This window comes from Grampus griseus, assembly GCF_964374135.1.
Source record: "Grampus griseus genome assembly, chromosome: 19".
Taxonomy (NCBI): domain Eukaryota; kingdom Metazoa; phylum Chordata; class Mammalia; order Artiodactyla; family Delphinidae; genus Grampus; species Grampus griseus.
This window is the reverse complement of record NC_139013.1, coordinates 30,973,799-31,001,080: the sequence shown is the minus strand read 5'-3', so window position 1 is coordinate 31,001,080 and position 27,282 is coordinate 30,973,799. Positions and strand designations below refer to the sequence as shown.

The following is a 27,282-nucleotide window of genomic DNA, read 5'->3' as shown; positions in this document are numbered from 1 at the left end:
AGAGGGTTACACCTCTGCCTCTGTCACTGGCCACTCCTGGCTGGGAGGATAAGGGGGTGTGTAACCTCCCAGGCATCACTGGCTCTTAGCGGCCCAGGGCATTTCTCTGGAGGAGGTATAAGCTGTGCGCAGCCAACACCCACAGCAGCTGGGAACGGGGTACCCAGCTGTAAAGGGGGTCTGGGCGGGGCACTAGCATCTTCTACAGGTCTCAAAGGCCTGGGGCCAGAAAGAATTCCAAGGACTTAGAGAGAACGACAGGAGAGCCTAAGAGCTCCACGCTAGAGGTGAGAGTGGGTGATGGTGGTCCACTGGGAGTCCCTACCTGACGTGTAACTCTGCCAGGGTCCGGCACATGCTCACTGCACTCAGCACACGGCACACCCCGGCCAGAGAAAGCCCATTGCTGCTGAGGCTGCGGAGAGGAGGAGGGAGACGGCCATGAGCAGGCGGCTGGAGTCCCCAGCGCCACACAGCTCCAGCCGCCTCCTCCTGGCTCAGCAGCTGGCTGGCTGTCACTCGTGGAATGTCCTGGGTCTTTAACCAGGGCGTCTTAAAGGGTGAGCCATGAAGCATATGACCTCTTGCCCCACACAGAGAATAAGGTCCTCCAGCTGGAGCAGTAAGAGCTGACTCACTGTTTTTGCTTCTCTGATCCTCAGTTTTCTGGTCTGAAAAAAACTCACCATTTTAATCCCATTTTACCAATGGGGAACCTGAGGCCAAGAGATAGGAAGTTACCTCCCCAGGGTCACAAAGCTACTGAGTGACAGAGCCAGGGTCTAAATGCAAAGCCAAGACTCCAAACCACTGATACCCTAAGCTCAACACTCCCCCACTCCCACTCCCACTTGACGCTAAGACCCCAACATATCCCCCCCGCCCAATAGCACCCCTAGCCCACACCGTGCAACACCACAGCACACCCAATAGCCTACTACCCTTTCTTCTCATTCCACCACCACAACGACTCACCCCTTCACCCCAAAACCATATCCCACCGTACCACTTCCCACTCCAACAGCCCAGCACCCATCCACCCAATACCCTAGCGCTGCCCCAGTGCAACTCCGCATCCCACCCCACCCCGGGGCCGTTGTCAGGACAAACTGGAATACCAGCTACTGATGTACGGTGAACACGTTCTACATGTTCAAGGGATTTTAATAACTGGAACGAAGTAGCTCATGCCAGAGGCATGCAAGGCATGGTTGAACCACTCCGCCTGCGCTGGGGCTGGGAGAGAAAGCAGAGCTGGCCGGTGAAGCAGCACTGTTTCTGGTGACTGTGGGCACGGGGACCAGGGGTGGCGGGGACCAGCTGGGGCTCTCCTGGGCCCTCCCTGGTAGTCGACAGCGGGGTGGGCGACTCACTCCAGCTTCCTGGCGATGCGCAGCTGGGGTGCAGCCTCCGCCATCAGTTGACAGCCTTCATCTTCCAGCTGGTTCCCTGAGAGGCTGAGACAGAGGGGTCTGATGTCCTGTGCTGCCCCTCAACCCTCAGCGTTCACACAGTCAAAGCATCCCTCCAACAAATGAGACTCAATTATAATGAACGTTGAAAGATTGTGTACCACATGCCTGGCACTGTCCTAGATGCTCTTACAATTATTGGATATTTAATCCTCATAACAACCCTGTGAAGTAGGCACTATTATTATCCTCATTTTACTGATGAGTTAACCGATGGTTAAAACACTTGCTCAAAGTTGGGCCTGGGATTTGAACTCCGGCAGCCTGACTTCAAGGCCCCATCCTCAACAGTTTCTTTACGCTGCAACCTACATAATTACTTCTAGTGGTGAGCTCCACGCTTATCGGGAAATCTGATCTAGTCTGGGGACCAGGAAAGGCTTGCCTGATGTTTGAGCTACTTGCTAGAAAAACTAGGAGTTCAATAGGTAAGGGGTGGGAGAGAGATGGGGGAAGGGTGTTCCTGGCAGTAGGAACAGCACAGTCAAAGATCCCATGACATAGCACATTAGAGGACTTGAAAAAGAGCAGGTATGTCTGCATTAAAGATGGAGTGGGAGGGTGGGGTCAGATGGGGCTTGTGGGGTTGGGGGCATGGTTCTGGATCACACAGCATTTTAGGATTTGGGCTTATCCTGAGCACTGGGAAGGGGGCAGGCAGTAAAAGGCAGTTCACTGCCAGGTGGAGGTTGCCAGGATGGAAGCCTAGTGAGGAGGTATCCAAGTGAAAGATGAGAGTGGTCTGGACTAGGGAGGTGGATGAAGAGGATGGAGAAAAGAGAACTTTTTTTTTTCTTTTTGCAGCGCTGCACGGCATGCAGGATCTTAGTCCCAGACCATGTGTGGTCTTAGTTCCCTGACCAGGGATCGAACCCATGCCCCCTCCAGTGGAAGCGCAGAGTCTTAACCACTGGACTGCCAGGGAAGTCCCCAAGAGAACGGTTTTGAGAACTCTATAGGGGGTAGGTCGACTCAGGATGGACTGGCTATAGGAGGAGGGCAAGGGAGCTGAGAGGTGTCTGGTCTGTGTAACCAGGTGGGTGATGGGCACACCTGCTGGTGAGAAAACTGGGGGAGGGACAGGCCTGGTGGTGGCGAGGTGGGTGGAAGTATGTGAGTTGGGTAAAAACCACCTTCTAATCCTGTCTTGGTTCTCCCAATGGGACAAGGTCAAGGCTCAAGCTTTGGTCACCAAGGCAACCCTCACCCCGTCCATCTTGCCCTAGGGTGGGGCCACTCAAAATACATGATGGCATTTCATCACCCCACCTTCATGCCCATTTGACTTCCTCGGATGACCGTGGCAGGGGTCCCTTCCCGGTGACATGACAGGACCTCCACCAATCCCCAAACCCCACTCTCAAAGGCTCTGCTCAGGAGCTGGACATCATGGGAATTTCTCCAGCCCAAAAAGAGAAGGTCATCTCATGTTACTCTGGGAGGAAGACAGCGTGAGGGGACCCTGAGGGCTGTGGTCTGGAAGACAAGACTACACGTGATGAGGTTTCTGCTTCGCAGATCTCAGTGAGGATGAGGCCAAGAGCCAGCCTGTCTGAGCCTGAACCCTGGCCTAGACTCTTCCTAGCCTTGTGACCTTGAGCAAATTTACCCTTCCGTGGCTTAGTTTCCTCCACTATAAAATGCACATAGTAACAGTACTTCCATCATAGAGATACAAGGATTAAACGAGAGGATGTATGTGAAAGCACCTGGGACAGGACGGGTGCTAAATAATGGGAGCTGCTAGGATGATCTGATTCCCCCAAATTCTTAATGAAGCAGCATGCCCTTCCCCACACCGCCCACCCAAAGCTGAGGCCTTGCCTACGCTGCCCTGCCCTCCCTTTCTGTCTCCTGTCCCAGCGCTCCCCATCATACTCACTCCACTTCATCCAGGTGTGGACCTTCCCGGAGCTGGGCTAGGAGCACTTCCACATCACGGACCCCGAGCTGACACTTCTGGAGCCTGCGGCGGGAGTAGGGCCGAGAGGCTCAAGGTAAGAAGCTACGCTATGCCTCCTGAAGCTCTGAGTGCATCTACCAGGAAGGAGCTGCAGCAGCCAGGGGGTCGGCAGACCTGGGTCTCATCTTGGCCTTGTTTTTCAGTAGCTGGGTGACCTGCGATAAGGCACCTAACCTATCTGAGACCCAGTTTTCTCCTCTATCGAATGGGACTAATAACGTGTACTTTGCAGGGTTTTCAAAAGAATCACAGTGAGGCAATGGATAGAAAATACTACAGTGCCAAGCACAGAGCAAGGGCCCATTAAATCACAGCTATTATTGTTGTTATGACAAGTGTTCCTTGCTCAGGCAGGGATGGGTTACTCATGTCCTTTCCCCGCTCCACATCTGCTGCTCCCTTTATCCTCCCTGCCCCTGCCGTGCCTCCTCTGGGAAGGGACCCTCCCCCCATATCATATCCCTCCCCTCAAAGCAATGGATCCCATCCCACTGAGGTACCTGAGTGCCAGGCTTCTCCTCTGAGCCTCTTTCCTCTGGTTGGCATTGCCCCATAGGTCTGGGTCTCTGGCAAGAACAAATCCAACACTGGCCTGGGCTCAAGAGTCCAGGGCCTGATGGACCAAACCTCTTCCCTTGGTTTCTAGGAACTGAAGACCCTACAGCATGACCCACAGTGAGTGAATAACAAAGATGGTTGCCTGAAGGTACTAAAGGTGCTACTCAGCAAAGCAGCAGGAAAAAAGGTTTAAGGTCAATTGGGACCTTTATTCAAATTCTGGCTCTGCCATATATAGCTGTATGGCCTTGGGTAAGTCACTTCACCCATCTGAGCCCCAGTTTTCTCTTTTCTAAAGTGGGATGACAACATCCAACACATAGTGACCGAAGGACTGAATGAGACGATGTATGGTCAAGTGCCCAGCATAGGCAAGCTTAGCAAAGTGCAGGCTTAGTGAAAAGAAGCTGCTGTTGTCTAAGATGCCATAGTCTCCATTTGTAGATGTACCACCTGTGGTTCAGAAGGCCAGGAGTATGGACCGCATGTGGGTGCCGGCTGTGGGAAGCCAAGGCACCACCAAGTGTTCTCTCCAACTGGGCCAGGGGAGGACCGGGGTCTGCAGGGATGCTGGAACATCATGGATTTTCATAGACTTCTAGATCAGTGCTGTCCAAAAGAACTCTCCGCAAGGATGGAAATGTTTTGTATTTGTTCCATCCACTATGGGAGCCACTAGCCAACTGTGGCCATTGAGCACTTGAAATGTGGCTAAAGTGGCTGATAAACTGAAATGATCACTTTATTCAATTTTAATTAATATAGAATTAAATAGCCACATGGGCTAGTAGTTACCGTATTGGGCATCATAGCTCTCTGCAGTCAGAGGGTAAAAAGACATTGGTCCTCCCAGATCCCTGTATGGGTGAGGAAACTGAGGCTCAGAGCAGGGAAAGGACTTGCATGAGGACATACAACTTCATGTGTTTCTGAGTCTCACAGGGAGGGATGTGAGGGAAACACAGAAAGTTCTGTAATGGAAAGGCAACTTCCCTATTTCTGCCCAGTAAGGACTGGCCAAGCTGGAATCCATGCACAGCTGGAACAGCTAGCACTTGAATGGCAACTGGATGCCAGCAGTGCTCTAGGCACTTTAAATGTGTTAATTCATTTAATTCTCAGAACAGGTCTAAGATGTTGGTACCATAATTGCCTTCCTCCTTTTTTAATTGGAAGAGTTTTCCCTGCATAGTATCGCCAGTCTCACCATATCTTCATGTCCTCCCTAAGGGTCTGATTCACTCTGAGACTTCTGGTGATGCCCGCTCATCACAGGAGCTGGATGTGGTCCAGAGACACTAGAGGAAGCTAAGACCTTGGCCAACTCTGAGAAGTAAGTCATTTCCCAGGGGAGCAGTAGCAAGAAAAATCCCCGCATTCCAGCTCTTCCTAAACTCTTTTTGCCACTTTTCCCCACAACTACCTAAGCCCAGATTGCTTCTCAGAATGAGCCCAAGCCCACCCCATCCCTAGCTTCTTACCCTTGTAGCTCTGTAGCCATCTCTGTGGGTGGGGATAGAAGGAAGATGAGGTCCGCCTTCCTGCAGGGTCAGACACTGAGCCGTGAAACCAGTACACCAGCCCTACCTGTGCACCCTGTGCTGCCCCAAACATCCAGAGAAAGCTGATTTTGTAATCGACACAGAAACAGAACTGGCATAAGTGCTCAATATCAGACATGTAGAATTGTGACTATGTCGTTGCGAGACGAACCCTGAGTGTTTTAAAAAGTCAGGAAAACAATTTTTGCTAGAAAAATTATAAAAGTTAGGAATGCTGAGAGTTTCTATAGGAGCCGCAGCGTTGGGATTAAGAGGCGTTACACTCCATCTACCCTGCGACCCCAACTGGCTAGTTCAGCACCACGGAGAGCAACACGGGACTCAGGATTCCCTCCGCTCTGCCTATTGTTCCTAGATTTGTTGATTCATTCCCTCAACCACCCATCCACCCGTCTATCCATTTATCTTTCCACTCATTCATTATTTATTGAGTACGAGGTGCCAGGACTGAGCTGGGCTCTGGAGATACTGATGTGAGTAAAACAAGACTCATGCACGCACACGTAGGTCTTGCAGACCAGTGGCCTCCTCCTTTTCCCATCCCCACTTTCTCCTCCCCTTTTCTCAAGACCCTGAAGGCCAGGACCCCATTCCCCCTGCTCACCTGACCTGCAGCATCCTGACAGTGGGGCACGTGACTGCCACATTCGTCAAGGAGAGGAGGGTTGACACGGAGACCTTGCTGAGGCTCAGGCTGCATGATTGTGGCAAAGGTGTCAGGAGTGAATCCCCCATCCCATCCACCCCAGACTCTCTCTGCTCTCCAAGGGAGGAGGGGGAGGTCACTCAGGCAGGGGTGGTGGAAAGACAGCTTACTCAAGCTTCCGGAGCCGCGGCAGGCAAGGCAGTACCTCCACGATGCTCAGCACGTCCCAGTCCTTGAGCTGGTTGTCCCGAAAACTGTAGGGAGACCGAGGCCCAGTCCCTCAGCCTTGGGGTTGAGAGACTTGGGAGCCCCAGGTGGCAGGCAACAGGCGTGGCCATCTTCATGCAGGAGACACAAGATAGGGGCCTACGAGAAGTTCGTGGTATCCAGCAGGCCCAGCTAGGAGGAAAGGCCCTCTGCTGGCCTCACTTCCATCCCAGTTCAGTCCCTCTGGGAGAGTTTCTGCCTGGTGGCCCAAGGGATCCAGATGATGGACTGTGAAGGCCTCATGAGGTGGGAGGAGGGGACCCAGCGCCCTGCTCTCTAGGCTCTGTCTGGGATGTGCCTGAGGCCTGAGTTCAGCCGGGCCTCTTGGTTCCCAGGTGATAGGCAGACTGGGATGCAGGAGAAGCTGCTTGCAGCCTCACCTCTGGCCCTGATTCACCCGAAGCCCTAGGCCAAGCACTTTCCTTTCTGACCTCACATTCCCCACCTGTCAAATGGGGTCCACAAACAGCCCTGCCTGGGTTCCTAGCTAGAGGGACAAAACAGCTGAAGAGTAAAAGGGTGCCTCTGCGTGTAATCACTTGGTCAGGACAAAGGACCAGAAATCGTGAACTTGTTGACATTTACTTTTCCTTCTTAATTATTGAGAGTGACCTTAATCTTTTCCCCCATCACCCAGAGTGATCATGAACAAAGACACCCAGCAGAGGGGACAGAGCAGAGCTCTGGCCCAGCTAATGCTCCACTCGACAAGCAGTGCACCCTACTGCTGGGCTGCATCTGCCTGGATGAAGGAGAGTCCCCTCTAAATCTCATAAAGGTGCCATATTAGGCAGCAGTGGTCCTGCCGGACAGATGCTAAGGAGGATCCCTGGTCCCACCCTTCTTAGGCCACTCGTCACAGACACAGGGCAGGAGTATATTCATACATACGTGCTTAGACGTGTATGTGGATCTAAGTGTGCAGGCATGTGTGTGCTGCACACGTGCATGTATGTGTGGCATATACTTAAGTGAGCAGGCAAGTGCAAGTGTGTGTGCACACATGTGCATGAATGTGGACGTATGTGTGTGTTTCACGCCTTTATGTGTACCCACACAGCACCTGCCTTCTCTCAGGGTCACAGAAAGAAGGGAGGGACCCTCAAAACTCAAGCTCCTTCAAGATGTCCCAAAATATTAGCACTTCTCTGGGGTCTCTGGGAGCCTTGTGTTTGGATCCAGTCCCACCCAGTTCTTGGATTGATGCCTCTCCTCTCTGGGTCTCACTGAAAAAGTAGTGGCCAGACCCTAATGGAATATACAGGACCCAGTCCAGGCTCAAGGGGGGCCCTGGGACCTGGACAGTGAATCCTCCCCTCAGCCAGCGAGCCCTCCTGGAGATCACTCACCTGATCTCTTCCAGCTGTGGACAGAGGGGCAGAGCCTGCACCAGGTGGCTGATGCCTTGAGCAGTGATCTTACTTCCTGCTAACCTACAGGGTAAGCAAAGATAGTGGGAAGAATGGGGATGGGAAAGGGGACAGACCAGGAATCTGCCCTGTGCAGGGTTGAGGGGTGGGAGGAGAGTTCCAAGCATCGCCGGCTGAGGATCCATCTCGGTCCCAAGCCCTGACTCACCCCAGCTTCTTCAGGCTCCCCATTGTCGGCAAGCACCTGGAGAGGGCTTCGGCAAAGGCGTCCCCACACTTCCTGCTCTTAAAGCTGCCACGGGAAGAGGCGAAGTGGCAGAAGATCAACGGTGGGCAGGGCTTAGAGTTCATCACCCATTCCCTCCTCTGAGAGATGGAATTTAATCCAGTAATGGCAATAGTAGTAGTTGTTGCTGTAATTGTTGTAGTAGTAACAAATACATATTATGGCAGACACTGCTAATCGTCTACCAAAACCCATTCTCCGCTGTAGCTATCACTGGGAACATGGTTTCCCAGCCTCCCCTGCAGCTCAGTGTGACCATACGACTCCGACTATGTTGTCACCACTGGAATGTGAATGGAAAGGATGTGCTCTATTTCCAGGACTGAGCTTTAACCCATTGGGCATGTCTAATCCGTGTTCTCTCTTTACTTTCCCCCAAGCCAGAGCACAGATGTGTCTGTGACCCAGCTCTGACCCTGCAGATCAAGATGCCCAAGGAGATGATGCTGCAACCATGGAAGGGACCTGGGTCTCTTCATGGCCATGTGGAGCTGAGCCATCCCACTGACCTGGACCACTTACCTCTGAGTCTTCCATAAGAGTGAAAAAAAAACAAAAACAAAAACCACCACATTATTTAATCCACTGTATATGGAGGGGGAGGGATTCTTTGTTATTGCAGCCTAAACTTTTCTCTAGCTACTACACATATCGAGCCTTTACTCTGTGCCAGGAACTGTGCCATGAAGTGTTTTTCATGCATTATTTCATCTCATTCTCCCAACAACCCTATCAAGGAGGTATTATTACTGATTCATTTTAGGCATAAAGAGACTCGGGCTGAGAGGTTAAATACCCTGTCCAAAGCAAAGAGGCTCTAATAGCACAGCCTGGATCAGATGCTCCAGCCCATGACTGAGAGAAAAAGAGGGAAAGACTGAATCCAGAAACCATAACTAGAGGAGATCTAACTGGACCCCAGAGTTCCTGGAGAGGCAAGGAGCTTCCTCACCGTGTCACAGGCTAAGGGGCAGTAAGGAAGGACCTATCTGTTCTGATATTCAAGATTCTTCCTCAGTTTTCCTCAGCTGGGTTCTGCCGAGACTGGCTGGCCTCCATTCTCCCAAAAGTCCAGTTCTCTCCCAGGGATGTTCCCAGGTACCCCCCAGAGCTCCCCTGTCCTTATTCTCACCTGAGATTCTCTACCTGCCCACAGCCTGCCAGGGCTTCAGGGCAGCGGGGCTCCAGGGGGCAGCCCTCAAAATCCAGGTGGATGGGGGCATCCCTGTGCCCTAGGATGTTGGTCAGGGCAGCCAGGTCGGCGTAGGTCAGCAGGAAGTTGTGGAAGGGCATTTGACGGGGGAGGCTCTGGGCTATGAAGCCAGCCAGCTCAGGCACCTGTGTTTCACCCACACAGTGACACAGCTCTACAACTTTTGGTCCCGTGAGCCTGCGGGTGGCCAACTTCCTCAGTGCTTGCACCACTGCTGCCTGCTTGGTACCCACCCAGGCCTCGTCCTGCCGTGCCAGGAGGCTGAGGAAGGGGCGGCAGGCACAGGATGCCAGGCCCGCCAGAAAGGTGGGGAGGTGGTCTGTGAGGCCCAGTCTAGCTTTGCTTCGCTGTACCCAGCGAGAAGTGAGGGTGACATGTTGGGAGAGTGTATCTTTGTCCACCTGGGGGCTGGCCATCAGGTGCAGGGCAGCAAAAAACTCCTGCAGGCTTAGGTGGGTGAAGGCATAGCCTGTCTCCTGGTGCCCGGGCCCCGTGCACACACAGAAGGAGGTCATCAGGCCGAGGGCAGCCCCGAAGGCCATCACGGGTGGAGGGATGTCACCTGCAGAGAAGATGACCTTCCCTGTCTCCAGGCCCCGCAGGGCCACCTCCCCGAGACCCAGCAGGGACTCGGCAGGCAGGAACCCTTGGGGGCTGAGGGTTAGTACCATCTGCACGTAGTTCTGGGTCATGGTGGGCAGGAGGGCCGCAGACTGGCCTGGAGAGCTGCCTGGGAGCAGATGGTAGAGGCAGAGGCAGGCGACTCGGCACAGAGCGGGCAGGGCACACATGCTCCAGAGACGTCTGTCTGCCCGCAGCTCTGCTAGGGCTGCCTCCTGGGATGGCTGGTCGCTGAAGAAGTGGCTCACGTACTCCTCCACCCGTGGTCCGTCAAAGCCCCACATGTGGACCGTGGCCACCTCGGTGGGCAGGCAGGCGGGCAGCTTCCCTGGACGGGAGGTGGCCATTACCCAGCAGCCCGGCAGGAGGGTCCCACGGCAGAGGCGGGAGAAGAGGGTGAGGGCTGATGCTGGGTCCTCAGGGCCTGCAGTCTCCTTGCTGGAGCAGGGGTGGAAGACCTCGTCCAGCCCATCAAAGATCAGCAGGGTTCCATTAGCATTCTCCTGCAGGTACTCGAAGACGGCCTCGGGGCCAGCCTCAGGCCTCAGGTACAGATCAAAAAGGAGCTGGGGTAGCGTCAAGAAACCTGTGATCACGTTGAGCTGGCGGAATTCGAACAGGAACAGGGCCTGGAAGCGGTCCAGCTGCCCATCAGCCCACTTCTGGCAGAGCCGGTGGGCCAGCGTGGTCTTGCCCATGCCCGACTTCCCCAGAAGCACTGTCACTCTTGGGCCCCTGTTGGCCTTGGTATTGAAGAGGTCCCGAATGTTCACGTCGGTGCCATCTTCTGCCTTGGGGTCCCCTCTAACGGCCCCCTCCTGAGCGTCGAAGGGTGCTGAGGCCCGGCTCCATTGCAAGATTGGAGGGATGTAGACTTGGGGGAAGGCAAGCGGCTGCCCTGGCCTGGGGGTCCTGTCGGCATAGCGCTGCTGGGCAGAAGTCCTAAGCAGCTGCAGGTACCTCTTGGCCAGCTCTGCAGGGGACAGGGAGATTGCATGAGAGCCGGGGGCCTCCCCGCGCCACTCACCACAGTATCAGGTTGTTGGGAGCCTGTAGCCTTGGCCATGTACGTATGGGGATGGGGGACAGCAAGAGCACACAGGTGCTCTTATGCCCCCCAAATTCCTAGAATTAATTGGCTCTACAGAAGCACAGGCTCTGACAGCCGTTTACACAGGGAAGTAGGAATGGGGAAGTGTGGACCACGGCTCTATTTGTTTTGTAACAATGTAAGTGGTGTAAAGTTTTCAATGAGATGGGGGAGGGGAAAGGGGGCACTTCCTTTGCAGTATCTTATTGGAACAAGCTTTCACTGTGATATCGAAGTAACCTGCCTGCGGCCCCCATCCCCACAGTGTTTCAGCTGTGTGATGCCCACGATGACCACTAACACGCTGTGGGCCCAGGCACTGGACAATCGGAACTGCGGAAGCTGGTCAATAGTCAAAACCTACATTGTCGGGTGTTGACTTTAATTGCTGGGTCATTTGGGAGATCTTGGGTGGCCCAGGGGAGGGCCCGGGGCCACTGTTGGGGGACACTGGATACCCCTGCTGGGGGGGCGCCTGACATAGTGTCCTATTTTATACAGATATGAATCCTCTGACCAGCTGTGAATCCTCTGGCTATGCCCCATGGGGCTGGGTTTCCCAGCTGGTGGGACAACTGGTGGAGAATGACAGAAGTTTCTGTCCCGGCCTGACCGGTCCACAGCAGCCCCCATGTCTTCCCAGGGGCCCCCAAGGCTTCTGCCTTGCTATCCAGCTCAGCCCTAAACTGGCCAATGGGAGCCCAGTTCTGAGGTCATGCTGTTTACATCCCTGGAGCTCCCTCAACCCTGAGGACATGGGAGTATCCCGGGGAAAGCCTGGATGGTGAAGCTGCGACCTGCTGGGATGCTTTGAGCTCCTTCAGCTGAGCCGTCTCTGGAGAAGCCCCGCTGTGGCCCACTGGGCAAGGTGCTTCCTTACCAGACCTAGCTCTCTCCTCTGCCCACCCAGGACCTCCTCTTCTTCCCTCCTGGGAGCTTGGAAGACAAGAGTCAGGGGGCCCATGACTGGAAGCCTGTTATCAGGGGACAGAGTCCAGGATCTGTGTCCTTGCCCCAAGGCAATCCAATCCAGTGTTCGGACCCCCCCCCCCCCCCCCGCCGCCACCTTGGTACCCACCTTGCTCCTGCTTCTTGAACTGCTTTGGGCGAGGTGAGGACCCACAGCTCTGATGAGGCCGCTTGAGTCCTGGAAAGCATGAAGGAAGGAGTAAGGGGTGAGGTCTGGGGGCCTGGGCTGAAGGGTAGCCAGCACCTTCAGGGAGCTCCATTCCACAGACAGGCAGCAGCCAGACAAGTACATCCATGCGCAGGGACTGAGTGAAGGCAGACGGCAGGCAAAGGCTGCACCAGCATCAGTTCCTGTTTGCAGAGGGGTCCCAGGCCCAAGTGAGAGGGCTGGAGGCTCTGGGCCTGGGCATCTCCCAGCCCAGAATGCAGGAAGCAGGGCCCACAGCCAACAGCCTCAAGCACCAAATGGCTTGGAAAGCACCCAGCTCTGGGCACTGCTGCTTGGAAAAGTGGAGCTTCCACGAGGCTTCGTCAGGCCTGTGCCCTCCCTCCTGTACCGGTGTGTTTTATCCCCTTTTTCCCACATCTTCCAAACTTCCTCACTTCTCTTACTAGTTTCATGAGTTCTTGTCTGGTTGCATGGATTTTCAAGAGTCACTTGAATACCTTTCAGAAGAGGTTGGGAAAGGAAGAAGGAGAACAAGAAGGAAGGGGAGACAGAAAGGAGGGGAGGAAGAAAGAAAGAGGGCTATGGAAGAATTTTAAGAAGTAAAGCAGGACACTCCTACAGCCAGGCACTGGTGATCAATCAGAACGGCCGCTGGAGCAGGTCTCTTGTCCCGCCAGGTGTTAAACTTTTAGATGCTGGTCTGCAGGGAAACCCAGGGGTCCCGAAGAGGGGCTGGAATCAGTGTAAGATATATTGGGGGGCACTGAGCGGCTTGCAGGATCTTAGTTCCCCGACCAGGGATTGGACCTGGGCCCTCGGCAGTGACAGCACTGAGTCCTAACCACTGGAACACCAAGGAATTCCCTTGTATTTCAATATTTTAACGAGTCTTTTATTAATAACGGACTCACTAGCTAAATATCAACCAGGCCTGGTCACAGCCAGGTGACAAGTATTCCAGCTCAGTGATAAGGGACAGAGGGACCAGGTATCAAACAGTTTTGATTTATTGGGGAGCTAGGATTACGGGATGGATGTTTTCTGTTATAGCCATGCACAGATATAAGTAAAAAGTCAATATTTCTATAGAAATAAAGGTTCTGAAACCACAGCAAACATCATACTTAATGGTCAAAGACGGAAAGCTTTTCCTCTAAGATCAGGAACAAGGGAAGGATGCCTGCATTCACCACTTCAACTCAACACAGAACTGGCAGCTCTAGCCAGAGCAATTACGCCAGAAAAAGAAATAAAAGGCAGCCAAACTGGAAAAAAGAAGTCAACTTATCTCTGTTTGCAGATGATCAGATCTTATATGCAGAAAACCCCAAAGACAGCCACAAAAAAGCTGTTAAAACTAATAAATGAATTCAGCAAAGTAGCAGGATATAAAGTCAACACACAAAAGTCAGTTACCCCCAATAAAGATGTTAAAAAAAAAAAAGTCAGTTACATTTCTATACATGAACAATGAACAATCTGAAAAGAAAATGACCAAACTAATTCCATCTACAGTAGTATCAAAAAGAACAAAATACTTAGGAATTAACTTAACCAAGGACGTGAAAGATTTGTACAATGAAAACTACAGAATGTTGCTGAAAGAAATTAAAGAAGACATAAATGAAACACATGTTCGTGAATTGGAAGACTTAATAATGTTGAAAATTTCAGTATTACCCAAAGGGATCTACAGATTCAATGCAATCTCTATTACAATCCCAATGCCTTTTTTTGCAGAAATAGAGCCCATCCTAAAATTCATGTGGAATCTCAAGGGACCCCAAATGGTCAAAACAATCCCGAAAAGGAACAAAACTGGAGGATTCACACTTCCTGATTTCAAAACTTACTACAAAGCTACAATAATCAAAAACAGTGTGGTATCGGCATAAAGACAGACATAAAGACTAATGGAATAGAATAGACAGCCCAGAAATAAACCCTCACCTATATGGTCAAGTGATTTTCGAGAAGGGTGCCAAGACCATTCAGTGGGGGAAAGGACAGTCTTTTAAACAAATGGTGCTGGGAAAACTGGATATCCACATGCAAAGGAATTAAGTTGGACTCTTACCTAACACCAAATACAAAACCTAACTCCAAGTGGATCAAGGGCCTAAATGTAAGACCTAAAACAATAAAACTCTTAGAAGCAAACATAAGATGAAAGTGTACGACACCGGGACTGGCAATGATTTCTTGGAGATGACACCAAAGGCACAGACATCAAAAGAATAAATAGAAAAATTGGACTTCATAAAAATTTTTAAAATCATACATCACAAGACCCTACCCACAGAGTAAAAAGGCAACCCACAGAATAGGAGAAAATATTTGCAAACCATATATCTGATAAGGGATTAATATCCATAATATAGACAGAACTCCTAAAACTCCACAACAAAAAACCAAAGAAGCCAATTCAAAATGGGCAAAGGACTTGAACAGACATTTCTCCAAAAAAGATATATGAACGGCCAATAAGCACATGAAAAGGCGCTCAACATCACTAATCATTGGGACTTCCCTGGTGGGCCAGTGGGTAAGGCTCCGTACTCCCAATGCAGGGAGCCCGGTTTCGATCCCTGGTCGGGGAACTATGTCTCGCATGCCACAACTAAGAGTCCGCACACCACAACTAAAGACCCTGCACGCTGCAACTAAAGATCCCGCATACCGCAACTAAGACCCAGTGCAACATAAATAAATAAATAAATTTTAAAAGATCACTAATCATTAGGGAAATGCTAATCAAAACTACAATGAGATACCACCTCACACCCATTAGGATGGCAACTATCAAAAAAACAGAAAACAAAAAGTGTTGGTGAGGATGTGGAGAAACTGGAACCCTTGTGCACTGTTGGTAGGAAAGTAAAATGGTGACGCTTCTGTGGAAAACACTGTGGAGGTGTCTCAAAAAATTAAAAATAGAGTTGACATATGACCCTGGATCCTGGATATATATTCAAAAGAATTGAAGCAGGGTCTTGAAGAGATATTTGTTTACCCATATTCATAGCAGCATTATTCACAATAGCTAAGATATGGAAACAACCCAAGAGTCCACCGAAGGATGAATGGATAAGCAAAATGTGATTTACACATACAGTGGAATATTAGCCTTAAAAAGGAAGGAGATTCTGACACTTGCTACAACGTGGATGAACCTTGAGGACATTATGCTAAGCGAAATAAGCCCGTCAAAAAGGACAAATATTGTATGATTCCACTTATACAACGTACTTAGAGTAGCTAAAGTCATAGAGAGAGAAAGTAAATGGTGGTTACCAGGGGCTGGGGGAGGGCTGAATGGAGAGCTATTGTTTAATGGGTAGAGTTTGCTTTACAAGATGAAAAGAATTATGGAGATGGATGGTGGTGGTGGCATGATGATGTGAGTGTATTTAATACACTGAACTGTACACTCAAAAGTAGTCATGATGGTAAATTTGGTTCCATGTAATTTACCACAGTAAAAAGAAAAACAAAAGAAAGATTCTGAACAGAGCGTGGCCTATGAATCAGTGAGGCGGACCATCTGATCGCTGAGCTCGCTGCGCTCCGTCAGAAAATCAGTCAGAGGCTCCCTGGGTGTGGACGGCAGTTTGTGGGTTAGTGTCAGGCCTGCGGGTGTCTGAATGGTGAGGGGCCTGAGTCTGTGGGGCTGGAGCACGAGGCCCTGAGGCTTGGGGACAGGGAAGTGAGAACGGGCTTCCCCTAGTGAAACCAGGGAGGGGATTCTGGCCGTGGTCAAGGGCTGACAACTTCAGACTCTCCCAGGAGGCTCCAGGTTAGACTCCTGGGAACATGTATCAGGACAGGCCAAAGCCTTGAGGGGCAGAGAGGGGGTGCGGGTGAGTCTGGAAGTCGTGGTGAGGGACCTGGGAAGCGTGCAGATGGGTCCAAGGATGAGGAGGCTGGTTTATGGGAAATGGCTGTGACCAGCCACCACCAGCCTGCTCTGGGTTTGAGGTGGACTTCGCGTGCTCACCCCCACTCCCACTCCCCAGCCCCGGGCCTTACCAGGGTGGAGCTGAGAGTCTGGTTGGCTTTCCTCGCCAATGTCCAGCTGCCTGGGGAAGCCTGGAAGAGGGGAGGAGATAATATGCTATGGGCATGTGCTAGGATGCCCTGGGACCAGCTCTGGCCCCATGTCTGGCTCTGGGCTCATCCCTCAGGCTGGGTTCCCAGCAAGGGAGAAATCTACACTCAGTGATCTGTGGAGGGCACAGCTGGTGGTGAGCCTTGAAGGCAGCTGGGGGCAGACACGTGTGCATTTCTAAAGGTTTGTGCACATACAGGTATGCGTGTGCACGCACACGCGTTTATGCCTGCTTGTGCACATGCACGTACGTGTGTATCCATGCGTGTGTACACTGTGCCTCCCCGCCTGCCCTGCACTCTGCCTTGTAGAGTTCTTGAGTAAGTTCTCACTTTCTCTCCAAGAACACCGTCACCCCTCAATGTTCTGTGCTTCCCCACGGTGCCGTGTAAATAGAAAGAGCCCAAGAAACGTTCGCTGGACAGAACAGAGTTCAGTCAGCCTGCGCAGAAGCAGTAGTCCGAGGGCTCTCTCTCTGACTTTCTGACTGCACTGCGAAAAGAAAACTCTTGGGTGTTACAGGCTATTTGGAATTTCCTGGCAGGAAGAAGTCACCTGGTCCTTTCTCTCTGTGCATTCTGCCTTTCTGGGCAACTGGGGTGGTACAAGGTGGAAGGAGGAGTCTTCCAGGTCCCCAGTGGATTTGGTGGTGTTAGGGCATTTGCTCCGGCAGGTGCGCAGAAACATGGAATTTTGTTCCTGGTTTGGCCATGCTGTCTCTGAGCCAGACAGGTCCTGGCCTCGCCTGGGCCTCTCTGGCTCCCCACTTCTCACGGCCACTCTTACCATCTCTGTGGCCCCAAATGCTCAGCAACGGCACCTCCAGCTCCAGTGGTACGTCCAGCTCCATGCACACGCAGTGGATGAACTCCTGCCAGGTGCTCTGACCCTGGGTGTGCAGTTTGCTGAGTTGTTGGATGACCCTCTGTGTGGGGTCTGGGGACTGGTCCCCGGAGCCCAGGTCCAGGTTGGGGAGGAAGAACTTCACCTTGGCGCTCAGCCATTCTGGGTCTTTGCTGAGCAGCCTCACGAGACATCCACACATGTTCTCGGTGCCCAGCTGGAGGCTGATGGGGTCCGTGAGCAGCCCGGCCCTGCAGGGACCAGGTAGGCAGGTGAGCTGGGGGACAACTCAGCTGGGGGGAAGCCAAGAGGGGAAGTCACAAACCACCCCCTACATCTGAGGGGAAGAGAAGAGACAGACACAGAAGACAAAGAAGTGTCCTCTCCGTGGAGTCTCAATGCCGTTGCCCAGAGCTCGGTCCCAGAAATTAATCTCCTTCTTCTGCATCCTTTGCAAAATTAATCTGTGCCTATGTATTGGCTCTGGAATGGTCTAGTTCATCCCCCGTGGATAATGCCCTGATGATGCTTTAATTCATTCTTGTTTCCATGGACCCATTTGTGCTGCTCTCTGTGTGAGCTAAGCTCATGGCAGAGACAACTAGCTGTCCCCCAAAATCTGTTCTTCCCTTCTTCCTTAGTACTAGAACCCCTGAATATTCCCTGGTCATATGGAATAGACTATATTTCTCAGCCTCCCTTGTAGTTAGATGTATCCATGTAATTAAATTTGGGCCAATGGGATGTAGGCGGAAATGTTGTATATCATTCTTTGTTTCTTCCTGTTGGGTGGAATGCCGATGTGATGACTGAAACTTGGGCAGCCATGTTGGATTATGAGGTAGAAGCCAGTACTGAGGAAGACGGAGGGTAAAGCTTTCCTGCCCTGGACTCTCTGACTTTGAATTTCTATTACATGACAAGGAAATACATTTCTATTCTGTGTAAACCCCTGTTGCTTGGGCCTTTCTGCTATTCACAGTGAAATATAATCCTAGCTAATACAGACCATCTCCTCTCTCTCTCTAAGCAAATTCTCCCCTTCTAAACTGGAACTCTCAAACAACCTGCTGGTAGGAGTACTAATATAAGGCAAGGGACACATGTAGTGAAAGCCTAAAAAGTCTGTAGGCCCTTTGATTCAGCAATTCCATTTCTAACACTCTAGCCTTAGGAAACAATCATGGAGGTACACAGAATTTTTAGTTACAAAGCTGTGCACTGCAGGATTATTTTTAATAGTTAAAAATTGGAAGCATAAATAAATAAATAAATAAAAGGGCTTCCCTGGTGGCGCAGTGGTTGAGAGTCCGCCTGCCAATGCAGGGGACACGGGGTTCGTGCCCCGGTCCGGGAAGATCCCACATGCCGCGGAGCGGCTGGGCCCGTGAGCCATGGCCGCTGAGCCTGCGCGTCCGGAGCCTGTGCTCCGCAACGGGAGAGGCCACAACAGTGAGAGGCCCGCGTACCGAAAAAAATAAAATAAAATAAAATAAAAGAATAAAAAAAATAAAAAATTGGAAGCAACCTAAATATCCAACAGTGAGAGATTAATTAACTGGTTATCCATAATACAGTGGAATATACTATAACATTTCCAAATGTACTTTCTGGTACTATTTCCTTAATAATAGAGGCAAACACTCAGAAAGCACTTACTATGTGTTAGGCACTGTTATACGAGCTTTATGTGTCTCATCTAATTATCACAACTCCAGAGACTCCACTTCTAACTCTGAAAAAGGTAGGAGGCCTGCCCAGGGGCCAGCCATACCAACTCCCAGAGGCTGGGGCAAAGACCATGTGTCCTGGGGTTCAGACCCCAGCTTCTCCCTTGACCCTCGGCAGAGGCCTACTGGGCACATGTCCCCAGCCCCTCTGGTCATCCTTCCCCAACTAAACTAATAGCAACAAGTCCTTGCTCAGGCACAGGGCTTTCGAATTCATGAAACATGCTCACATCTATGGCATGGGCAGGGATCGCCATCCCCACTGAAGAGATGGAAAGACTAGGCCAAGGAAGGGTAAAGGACATGCCCAAGGTCATCACACAAGTCCATGGCAGGGCCAGGCTCAGAACTGAGGTTTCTTACCTCTCAGGCCAGTAAATTTCCAAGGCTTGAGATCCCTAGGTGGCACCAGACAAGGGCTAATCCCTGCCCTTTGTGTGATCTTGGCACAAGGATGTGAACATGGCCTAGGGCACAGTTTCTTTTCTGGGCTATAATGTCCAAAATCATATGGCCCATAAAGAAATCATCCAGGGCAGCAAGGTGCCAGGCGGAAGTGAGGAGTGCCTGGATGGTATAATTTCTGGGAAAGTCCTTCAAATTCAAATTTCCCCTCTAGACAGTCTAACATGATGCCATTGTTTCCACCATGAGTGCTCTATCCCCTGGGGGTAAGACCTTAAGCTCTTTAAAAATAACCATCCCTGGAAGAAAAAGCACATTATATTATTATTGGTCATTGTGAAAGTCTGTGGGAAATACCCTTGGAGACAGAGGTTCATAGTAGAAAGAGCGTCAGCCCCAGAGTTAGGAGACGGGTGTGCCTGTCCCAGCTCTGTAACTAATTCTCTGTTCACAGAATTAGGGCTGTTCACAGATACTCTCTTTCTAGGCCTTTGGTTGGATTGCATCTCCCTGCCCCTTTGAAACTGGGAATGGCCACGAAACTTGCTTTGGCAATGAAAATATGCTAAAGAATGACCCACGTCATGTCTGTGCAGAAGTTCACCTTGTTCTCTCTTTTCCTCTAACACAGCGGCCAGCAGTTCCAGATCTCGGCTGTTCCTTTAGCCTGGGTCCGGGAAAGAGGATAATGTGGACTAGAGGCCCCAGTCAATTCATATTAGACAAGAACTGAGACCAGGAAATAACTTATGTTGTCATAAGCCACGGGGACTTTGGAGGTTGTTTGTTACTGCAGCATACACTAGCTTATCTTAACTGATACACTCTTTTTTTTTTTTTTTTGCGGTACGCGGGCCTCTCACTGTTGCGGCCTCTCCCGTTGCGGAGCACAGGCTCCGGACGCGCAGGCCCAGCGGCCATGGCTCACGGGCCCAGCCGCTCCGCGGCACGTGGGATCTTCCCCGACCGGGGCACGAACCCGTGTCCCCTGCATCGGCAGGCGGACCCTCAACCACTGCGCCACCAGGGAAGCCCTGATACACTCTTAATATGAGCAAATCTCTTCTCTGCCAGGGCCTTGGTCACACCATCCATGGAAAGGGTAGAGGCTGACGCAGGTCCTTGCTGACGTTCTGTGTCTGATGATTCTCACGCTCATGCTGAAGGGTGACTAAGGGTAACTTTGCTATATTGGGGGCAGTCCAGGGAGCAGTAGGGTGCAGTCTCGGCAGTAGGAGGGTGGGGGATGAAGGAGTGGATGGGAGGGAAAGAGAGGAGGCAAAGGGGAACGATCACCTACCTGGCTTCCTGGTTCATCATAGATGTTCTAGGATGTCCACAGAGAGGGTCTCATGGGTTCCTGGGCCGAGTCCCTGAGCTGGATTTTCAGGTTCTTTCCATAGGACAGGCCCCTAAGAGAGAGGAGACAGTGCACTCTCCCCATCATTATTCCAAGTTCCAAGAGGAATTCTGTAAAGAAGGCACTGACCCCTATACCCCTGACATCGCTGAGGACAGAGACCCAGAAACAGTCTCCTCGTCTTCAGGTACAGATCTTCTTCTTCCCCAACCAAGATTCTTTTTGTCCCTGGACTGTTCACAGCCCAGCCCTCCCTGGTGTCACCTCCCGCCGTATCTGGCCCAGAGGATGCCCCTCTTCCTCTTCCAACTTGAACATTCTCCTTACAGTGACTAGTGACGTCACTGCAGCCTCCTCAAATTCAGCAGACTTATTACAGCTAATTTATTGGATGAAAATGGAATAATCCTTACCACAGATGTCAGCTTCCTTTCCTAATAAAACTCCAAAGAGGTTAGCATGTGCAGTCTTCTCTCTTAATACGTCATGAAGAAGTTTTTAAATAATCAAGAGCAAACATTCTTCTTAATGAGAAAACCCAGAGGCATCCATCACTATCTCACCAAGAGGACAACAAAATGATGCTCTGATATTTTATAATAACTATGAATGGAGTATAACCTTTAAAAATTGTGACTCATGATGTTGTACACAGGTAACTTACATAACATAGTACATCAACTATATCCCAATAAAAAATAAAATAAAATGATGCTCTGGCACAGATGCCTACGTAATACAGCTTTAGAGATCTCATCTAACAATAAGGAACAGAGAAGAAAAAAGATGGCTAAAAAGTACACGGAAGAACGGAAGAAAGGCAAAAGATGAGAGTAGTGTGCACGGATTATCTCCGAAGTATGAGGAATGTAACAACAAAGTGCCAGACTTTAGATCAATCCACACCAAGAGGGCACATTCTATAGAGAGCCCAGAAATAAACCCACACACCTATGGTCAATTCATCTTTGACAAAGGAGGCAAAAATATACAATGGGGAAAAGATGGTCTCTTCAGCAAGTGGTGCTGGGAAAGTTGGACAGCTGCATGTAAATCAATGAAGTTAGAACACACCCTCACGCCATACACAACAATAAACTCAATGGCTTAAAGACTTAAATATAAGACATGACACCATAAAACTCTTAGAAGAAAATATAGGCAAAACACTCTCTGACATAAATCGTACCAATGTTCTTAGGTCAGTCTCCCAAGGCAAGAGAAATAAAAGCAAAAATAAACAAACGGGACCTAATCAAACTTACAAGCTTTTGTACTGCAAAGGAAACTGTAAACAAAACGAAAAGACAACCTAAGGACTGGGAGAAAATATTTGCAAATAATGTGACGGACAAGGGCTTAATTTCCAAAACATACAAATATCTCACACAACTCAATAACAAAAAAATGAAAAATGCAATCAAAAAAATGGGCAGAAGGGCTTCCCTGGTGGCGCAGTGGTTGAGAGTCCGCCTGCCGATGCAGGGGACGCGGGTTCGTGCCCCGGTCCGGGAAGATCCCACATGCCGCGGAGCGGCTGGGCCCGTGAGCCATGGCCACTGAGGCTGCGCGTCCGGAGCCTGTGCTCCGCAATGGGAGAGGCCACAACAGTGAGAGGCCCGCGTACCGCAAAAAAAAAAAAACAAAAAACTGGGCAGAAGACCTAAATAGACATTTCTCCAAATAAGATACACAGATGGCCAATAGGCACATGAAAAGATGCTCAACATTGTTAATTATTAGAGAAATGCAAATCAAAACTACAGTGAGGTACCACCTCACATCGGTCAGCATGGCCGGCATTAAAAAGTCTATGAATGCTGGAGAGGGTGTGGAGAAAAGGGAACCCGCCTACACTGTTGTAAACTGGTGCAGCCACTATGGAGAACAATATGGAGGTTCCTCAAAAAACTAAAAATAGACTTGCCATATGATCCAGCAATCCCACTCCTAGGCATATACCCAGACAAAACTATAATTCAGAAAGATGCACGCACCCCTATGTTCATAGCAGCACTATTCACAATAGCCAAGACATGGAAACAACCTAAATGTCCATCGACAGATGAATGGATAAGGAAGATGTGGTGTATATATATATATATATATATATATATATATATATATATATATATATATATATATATATATACACACACACACATATATGTATATACACACACACATATATGTATATATTCATGTATACACACACACACACACACACACACACACTGGAATACTACACAGCCATAAAAGAGAATGAAACGGTGCCATGTGCAGTAACATGGATGCAACTAGAGATTATCATACTAAGTGAAGTAGGTCAGAAAGAGGAAGACAAATACCATATGATATCACTTCTATGTGGAATCTAAAATATGACTCAGATGAACTTATCTACAAAACAGACTCACAGAGAACAGACTTGTGTTTGTCAAGGGGCAGGGGTGGTGGGGGAGGGATGGACTGGGAGTTTGGGATTAGCAGATGCAAACTATTAGTATAGAGTGGATAAACAACAAGGTCCTACTGTATAGCACAGGGAACTATATTCAATATCCTATAATAAGCCATAATGGAAAATTATAGGAAAAAGACCATATATATATATATATATATATATATATATGTATGTATAACTGAATCACTTTGCCATATAGCAGAAATTAACACAACATTGTAAATCAACTACATTTCATAAAATAAATTTTTAAAAAGGAGAGCATATTCTAATATAACAGAGAAAAGTACTGTAGTTAGAAACAAGGAAAAAAAAACACAGCCTGTTGAAGAGCTACTGAGGTAATAATGGCTTTTTTAAAAAGAAAACTGTCAAATTCTAACAGAAGAAATGGAGAGAAGCATGAGCAAACTGAAATAAAGCCTTGCTATGGACTGAATGTTTGTGTTCCCCCAGACTTATATGACGAAGCTTAAATCTGCAGTGTGACGGTATTTGGAGATGGAGCCTTTGAGAGGTAATTAGGTCATGAGGATGCAGCCCTCATGATGGGTTTAGTGCCCTTATAAGGAAAGGCAGGAGAGATGTGCTTCCTCTCTCTGCTCACTGCCACCTGAGGAGGATAAAGGGAGGAAGCAGCCATCTGCAAATCAAGAAGAGGGTTCTCACTGGGCACCGGATCTGCTGGCTCCTTGATCTTGGACTTCCCAGCCTCCAGAACTGTGAGAAATAAATGTGTGTTGTGTAAGCCACCCAGTCTATGGTATTCTGTTATGACTGCCAGAACCGCTATAACAGACTAAGACAAGCCTGCCTGTGACTACAGAAAGTGAAAGGAAAAAACCCTCTAAGTTAATAGACATATTTAAGGCAATGCCTTAAATATATTACAGTAGGATACTTCTGAGAACTTGGTAAAATTATAATTATGGTCTTTTAGACAAAAAATGACAGATATGACAAGTGTTTGTATGCCTTAACTATTTCATAATAAACATTTTGAATTAGAATTAGATAAAAAGAAAAAAACCGAAGGCAATTATATCAAAGACTACTCATTGGGAGAGGCAGGCAATAATGGAGAGGCTTCCAAACAAAGGCATTTTATAAAGTAACCGTCATTAAAACCTTATGGTACCAGGCGCTTCCCTGGTGGTGCAGTGGTTAAGAATCCACCTGCCAATGCAGGGGACATGGGTTTGAACCCTGGTCCGGGAAAATCCCACATGCTGCAGAGCAACTAAGCCCGTGCGCCACAACTACTGAGCCTGCATTCTAGAGCCCACGAGCCACAACTACTGACCCCTTGTGCCACAACTACTGACGCTGGCGCCTAGAGCCCGTGCTCCGCAACAAGAGAAGCCACCGCAATGAGAAGCCCGCGCACTGCAACAAAGAGTAGCCCCTGCTCGCCGCAACTAGAGAAAGCCTGCAGGCAGCAACGAAGACCCAACACAGCTAAAAATAATAAATAAAAAAAAATAAATTTATAAAAAAATACTATACAAAAAAAAAAAAGAATCCACCTGCCAATGCAGGGGACACGGGTTCGAGCCATGGTCCGGGAAGATCCCACATGCTGTGGAGCAACTAAGCCCATGTGCCACAACTACTGAGCCCGTGTGCCCTACAGCCTGTGCACCGCAACTACTGAAGCCTGCGCACCCTAGGGCCCGTATGCCACAACTACTGAGCCCGCGTGCGGCAACTACTGAAGCCCGTGTGCCTATAGCCTGTGCTCCGCAACTGAGAAGCCACCACAATAAAAAGTCCGCTCACCACAATGAAGAGTAGCCCCCACTTGCCACAACTAGAGAAAGCCCGCGCGCAGTAACGAAGATCCAATGTAGCCAAAAACAAACAAACAAAACACAGCATGTATATAACCTATAATGGTATAATGGAAGAGATTATTAAAAAAAGAATATATATATGTATATATATGTATGTGTAACTGAATCACTTTGCTGTATACCTGAAACTGACACAACATTGTATGTAAATCAACTATATAAAAAACACATAGTAATACAAGTGTTTTAAATGGAAAGAATTATTATTATTATTGTTATTGGCTGTGCTGCGCCCCTTGTGGGATCTTAGTTCCCTGACCAGGGATTGAACCTGGGCCCTTGGCAGTGAGAGCACGGAGTCCTAACCACTGGACCGCCAGGGGATTTCCTTTTTTTTTTAAGAATTATTTTTTAGTTACATAATTAAATTAAATTTTTCTGTATGGGCAAATTTAAACCACAACCAGATACCATTTCACACCCCCATCGAATGTCTGTAATGAAAGAGAAGATAATACAAGTGTTGATGAGGATGTGGAGAAACAGGAGCTCTTATATACTGCTGGTGGGAATGCAAAATGGTGCAGCCACTTTGAAAAAGTTTGGCAATTCCTTAAAATGTTAAACAGAGAGTTATAACCCAGCGATTTTCTACTCCTAGGTTTATATCCTAGAGAAATGAAAATATACATCTACATGAAAACATGCACACAGATGTTTATCATCCCTAATAGCTAAAAAGTGAAAACAGTCCAAATGTCCAAAAACTCACAAATGAATAAGCAAAATATGGTGTATCTATCCATACAATAGAACATTATTTAGCAACAAAAAGGAACAAAGTAACAATACATACTGCAACATGGATGAACAGCAAAAACATGCTAAGTGAAAAAAGCTCCAAAGTATACTAGTAAGTGAATTCAACTTTTAAAAGCTGTGGCACATGTGTTTTAAATGTGCTGTGTGCATGTGCATACATAGAGACCAACTCTAGGGCTACACAAGTAACTGGTGACAGCATTGTGTCTGGGGAGGGAACCTGGGGGACCCAGGCAAAGGAGGGCCCTTTACACTGTGCAGTTCGCTCTGTATCTGTGGGTTCTGCATCTGTGGATTTGAATCCTCAAACGTGGAACCCGCGGATACGGAGGGCCAACTGTACTACGCCATGTTATGTAAGGGACTTGAGCAACTGAGGATAGGGATATGGAAGGACGACCGTTCTCTTCTGAACCACCTCGTACCATTAAAACTTTTCAACGGGTGCATTTCAATTTTTTTTTCAAAGCCATAAAACGTTCACATTAAAAACTAGAATAGACATTTCCCCAATGTGTAAGGAAGAGAAATTCACAGTGCTGAGTAAGCACAGGAAACCATCAGTGCTGCTCACATGAATGGAAGTTCCCTACAGAACGTGAAACACTAAAACGAATACAGAATTAGGAAGGCAATAAGTGAGGATAAATATCTGCATTAAGTATGACAGATAGAGACTGAAAATTCAAATTAAAAAGTAATTCATACACACCGAGGAAATACTTTATTCTACATTTTTTTTTTCCGGTACGTGGGCCTCTCACTGTTGTGGCCTCTCCTGTGGCGGAGCACAGGCTCTGGACGCGCAGGCTCAGCGGCCATGGCTCACGGGCCCAGCCGCTCCGCGGCATGTGGGATCTTCCCGGACCGGGGCACGAACCTGTGTCCCGTGCATCGGCAGGTGGACTCTCAACCACTGTGCCACCAGGGAAGCCCCTATTCTACTTTCTGTTTAATGTTTCTGTGTGTGTTATAGGGACAAACCTACATTTTCACTGGGAAAGTGTTGAAAAAGTTGAACAGATAATGTAATGAATATTTGCTAAATGCCAGGCAAGTGCCTTTAGGCTTCATCTATTTTAATTCTCACAGCTACTCCTCTTGGATGCCTCCTATGCATTTAAAAATTTCCGGGGACTTCCCTGGCCGTCCAGTGGTTAAGACTCCATGCTTCGACTGCAGGGGGCACAGGTTCGATCCCTGGTTGGGGAGCTAAGATCCTGCATGTCATGCTGCAGGGTGTGGCCAAAAAAAAAAAAAAAAAAAAAACTTTCCCAGTCCAAAGCTGAGCTCCTGATCTCCCCTTCCCAACTGCCCCTTCCACCCACCCCCTTCCCCATTCCAGTGAAGGGCGGCCTCAAGCTTCCTCAAGCTCAGGCCAAAGGTGGCTTAAGTTTGCCAAGCATATCACAGAATCTTACTTCCTCCACTGCTACCTAGACCTGGCACCATCATTTCTTACCTGGATTCCTGCACCAGGAGGCCTACCCCCAACATCCTTCACAGAGAGACAGATGGTCAAGTTAAAACATGGCCCACACCACATACATTTGCCCCTTCCTATCGCACCC

General features: G+C 49.2%; 1 protein-coding gene across 1 annotated transcript in view; it reads right to left on the bottom strand.

The window, feature by feature from the left end:
• Positions 1-27,282, bottom strand: part of NLRC5 (NLR family CARD domain containing 5) — a gene marked incomplete at its 5' end in the record, with an annotated part of 89,886 nt that overhangs the window by 38,635 nt on the left and 23,969 nt on the right. The window contains 13 exons of the mRNA XM_082677813.1: positions 326-415; positions 1,374-1,457; positions 3,355-3,438; positions 3,936-4,001; positions 5,475-5,534; positions 6,160-6,249; positions 6,372-6,455; positions 7,818-7,901; positions 8,047-8,130; positions 9,257-10,931; positions 12,127-12,195; positions 16,216-16,275; positions 17,081-17,388. Of these exons, the coding sequence (XP_082533939.1) occupies positions 326-415; positions 1,374-1,457; positions 3,355-3,438; positions 3,936-4,001; positions 5,475-5,534; positions 6,160-6,249; positions 6,372-6,455; positions 7,818-7,901; positions 8,047-8,130; positions 9,257-10,931; positions 12,127-12,195; positions 16,216-16,275; positions 17,081-17,388 (2,838 nt within the window). The remainder of the gene's footprint in view (positions 1-325; positions 416-1,373; positions 1,458-3,354; positions 3,439-3,935; positions 4,002-5,474; positions 5,535-6,159; positions 6,250-6,371; positions 6,456-7,817; positions 7,902-8,046; positions 8,131-9,256; positions 10,932-12,126; positions 12,196-16,215; positions 16,276-17,080; positions 17,389-27,282) is intronic.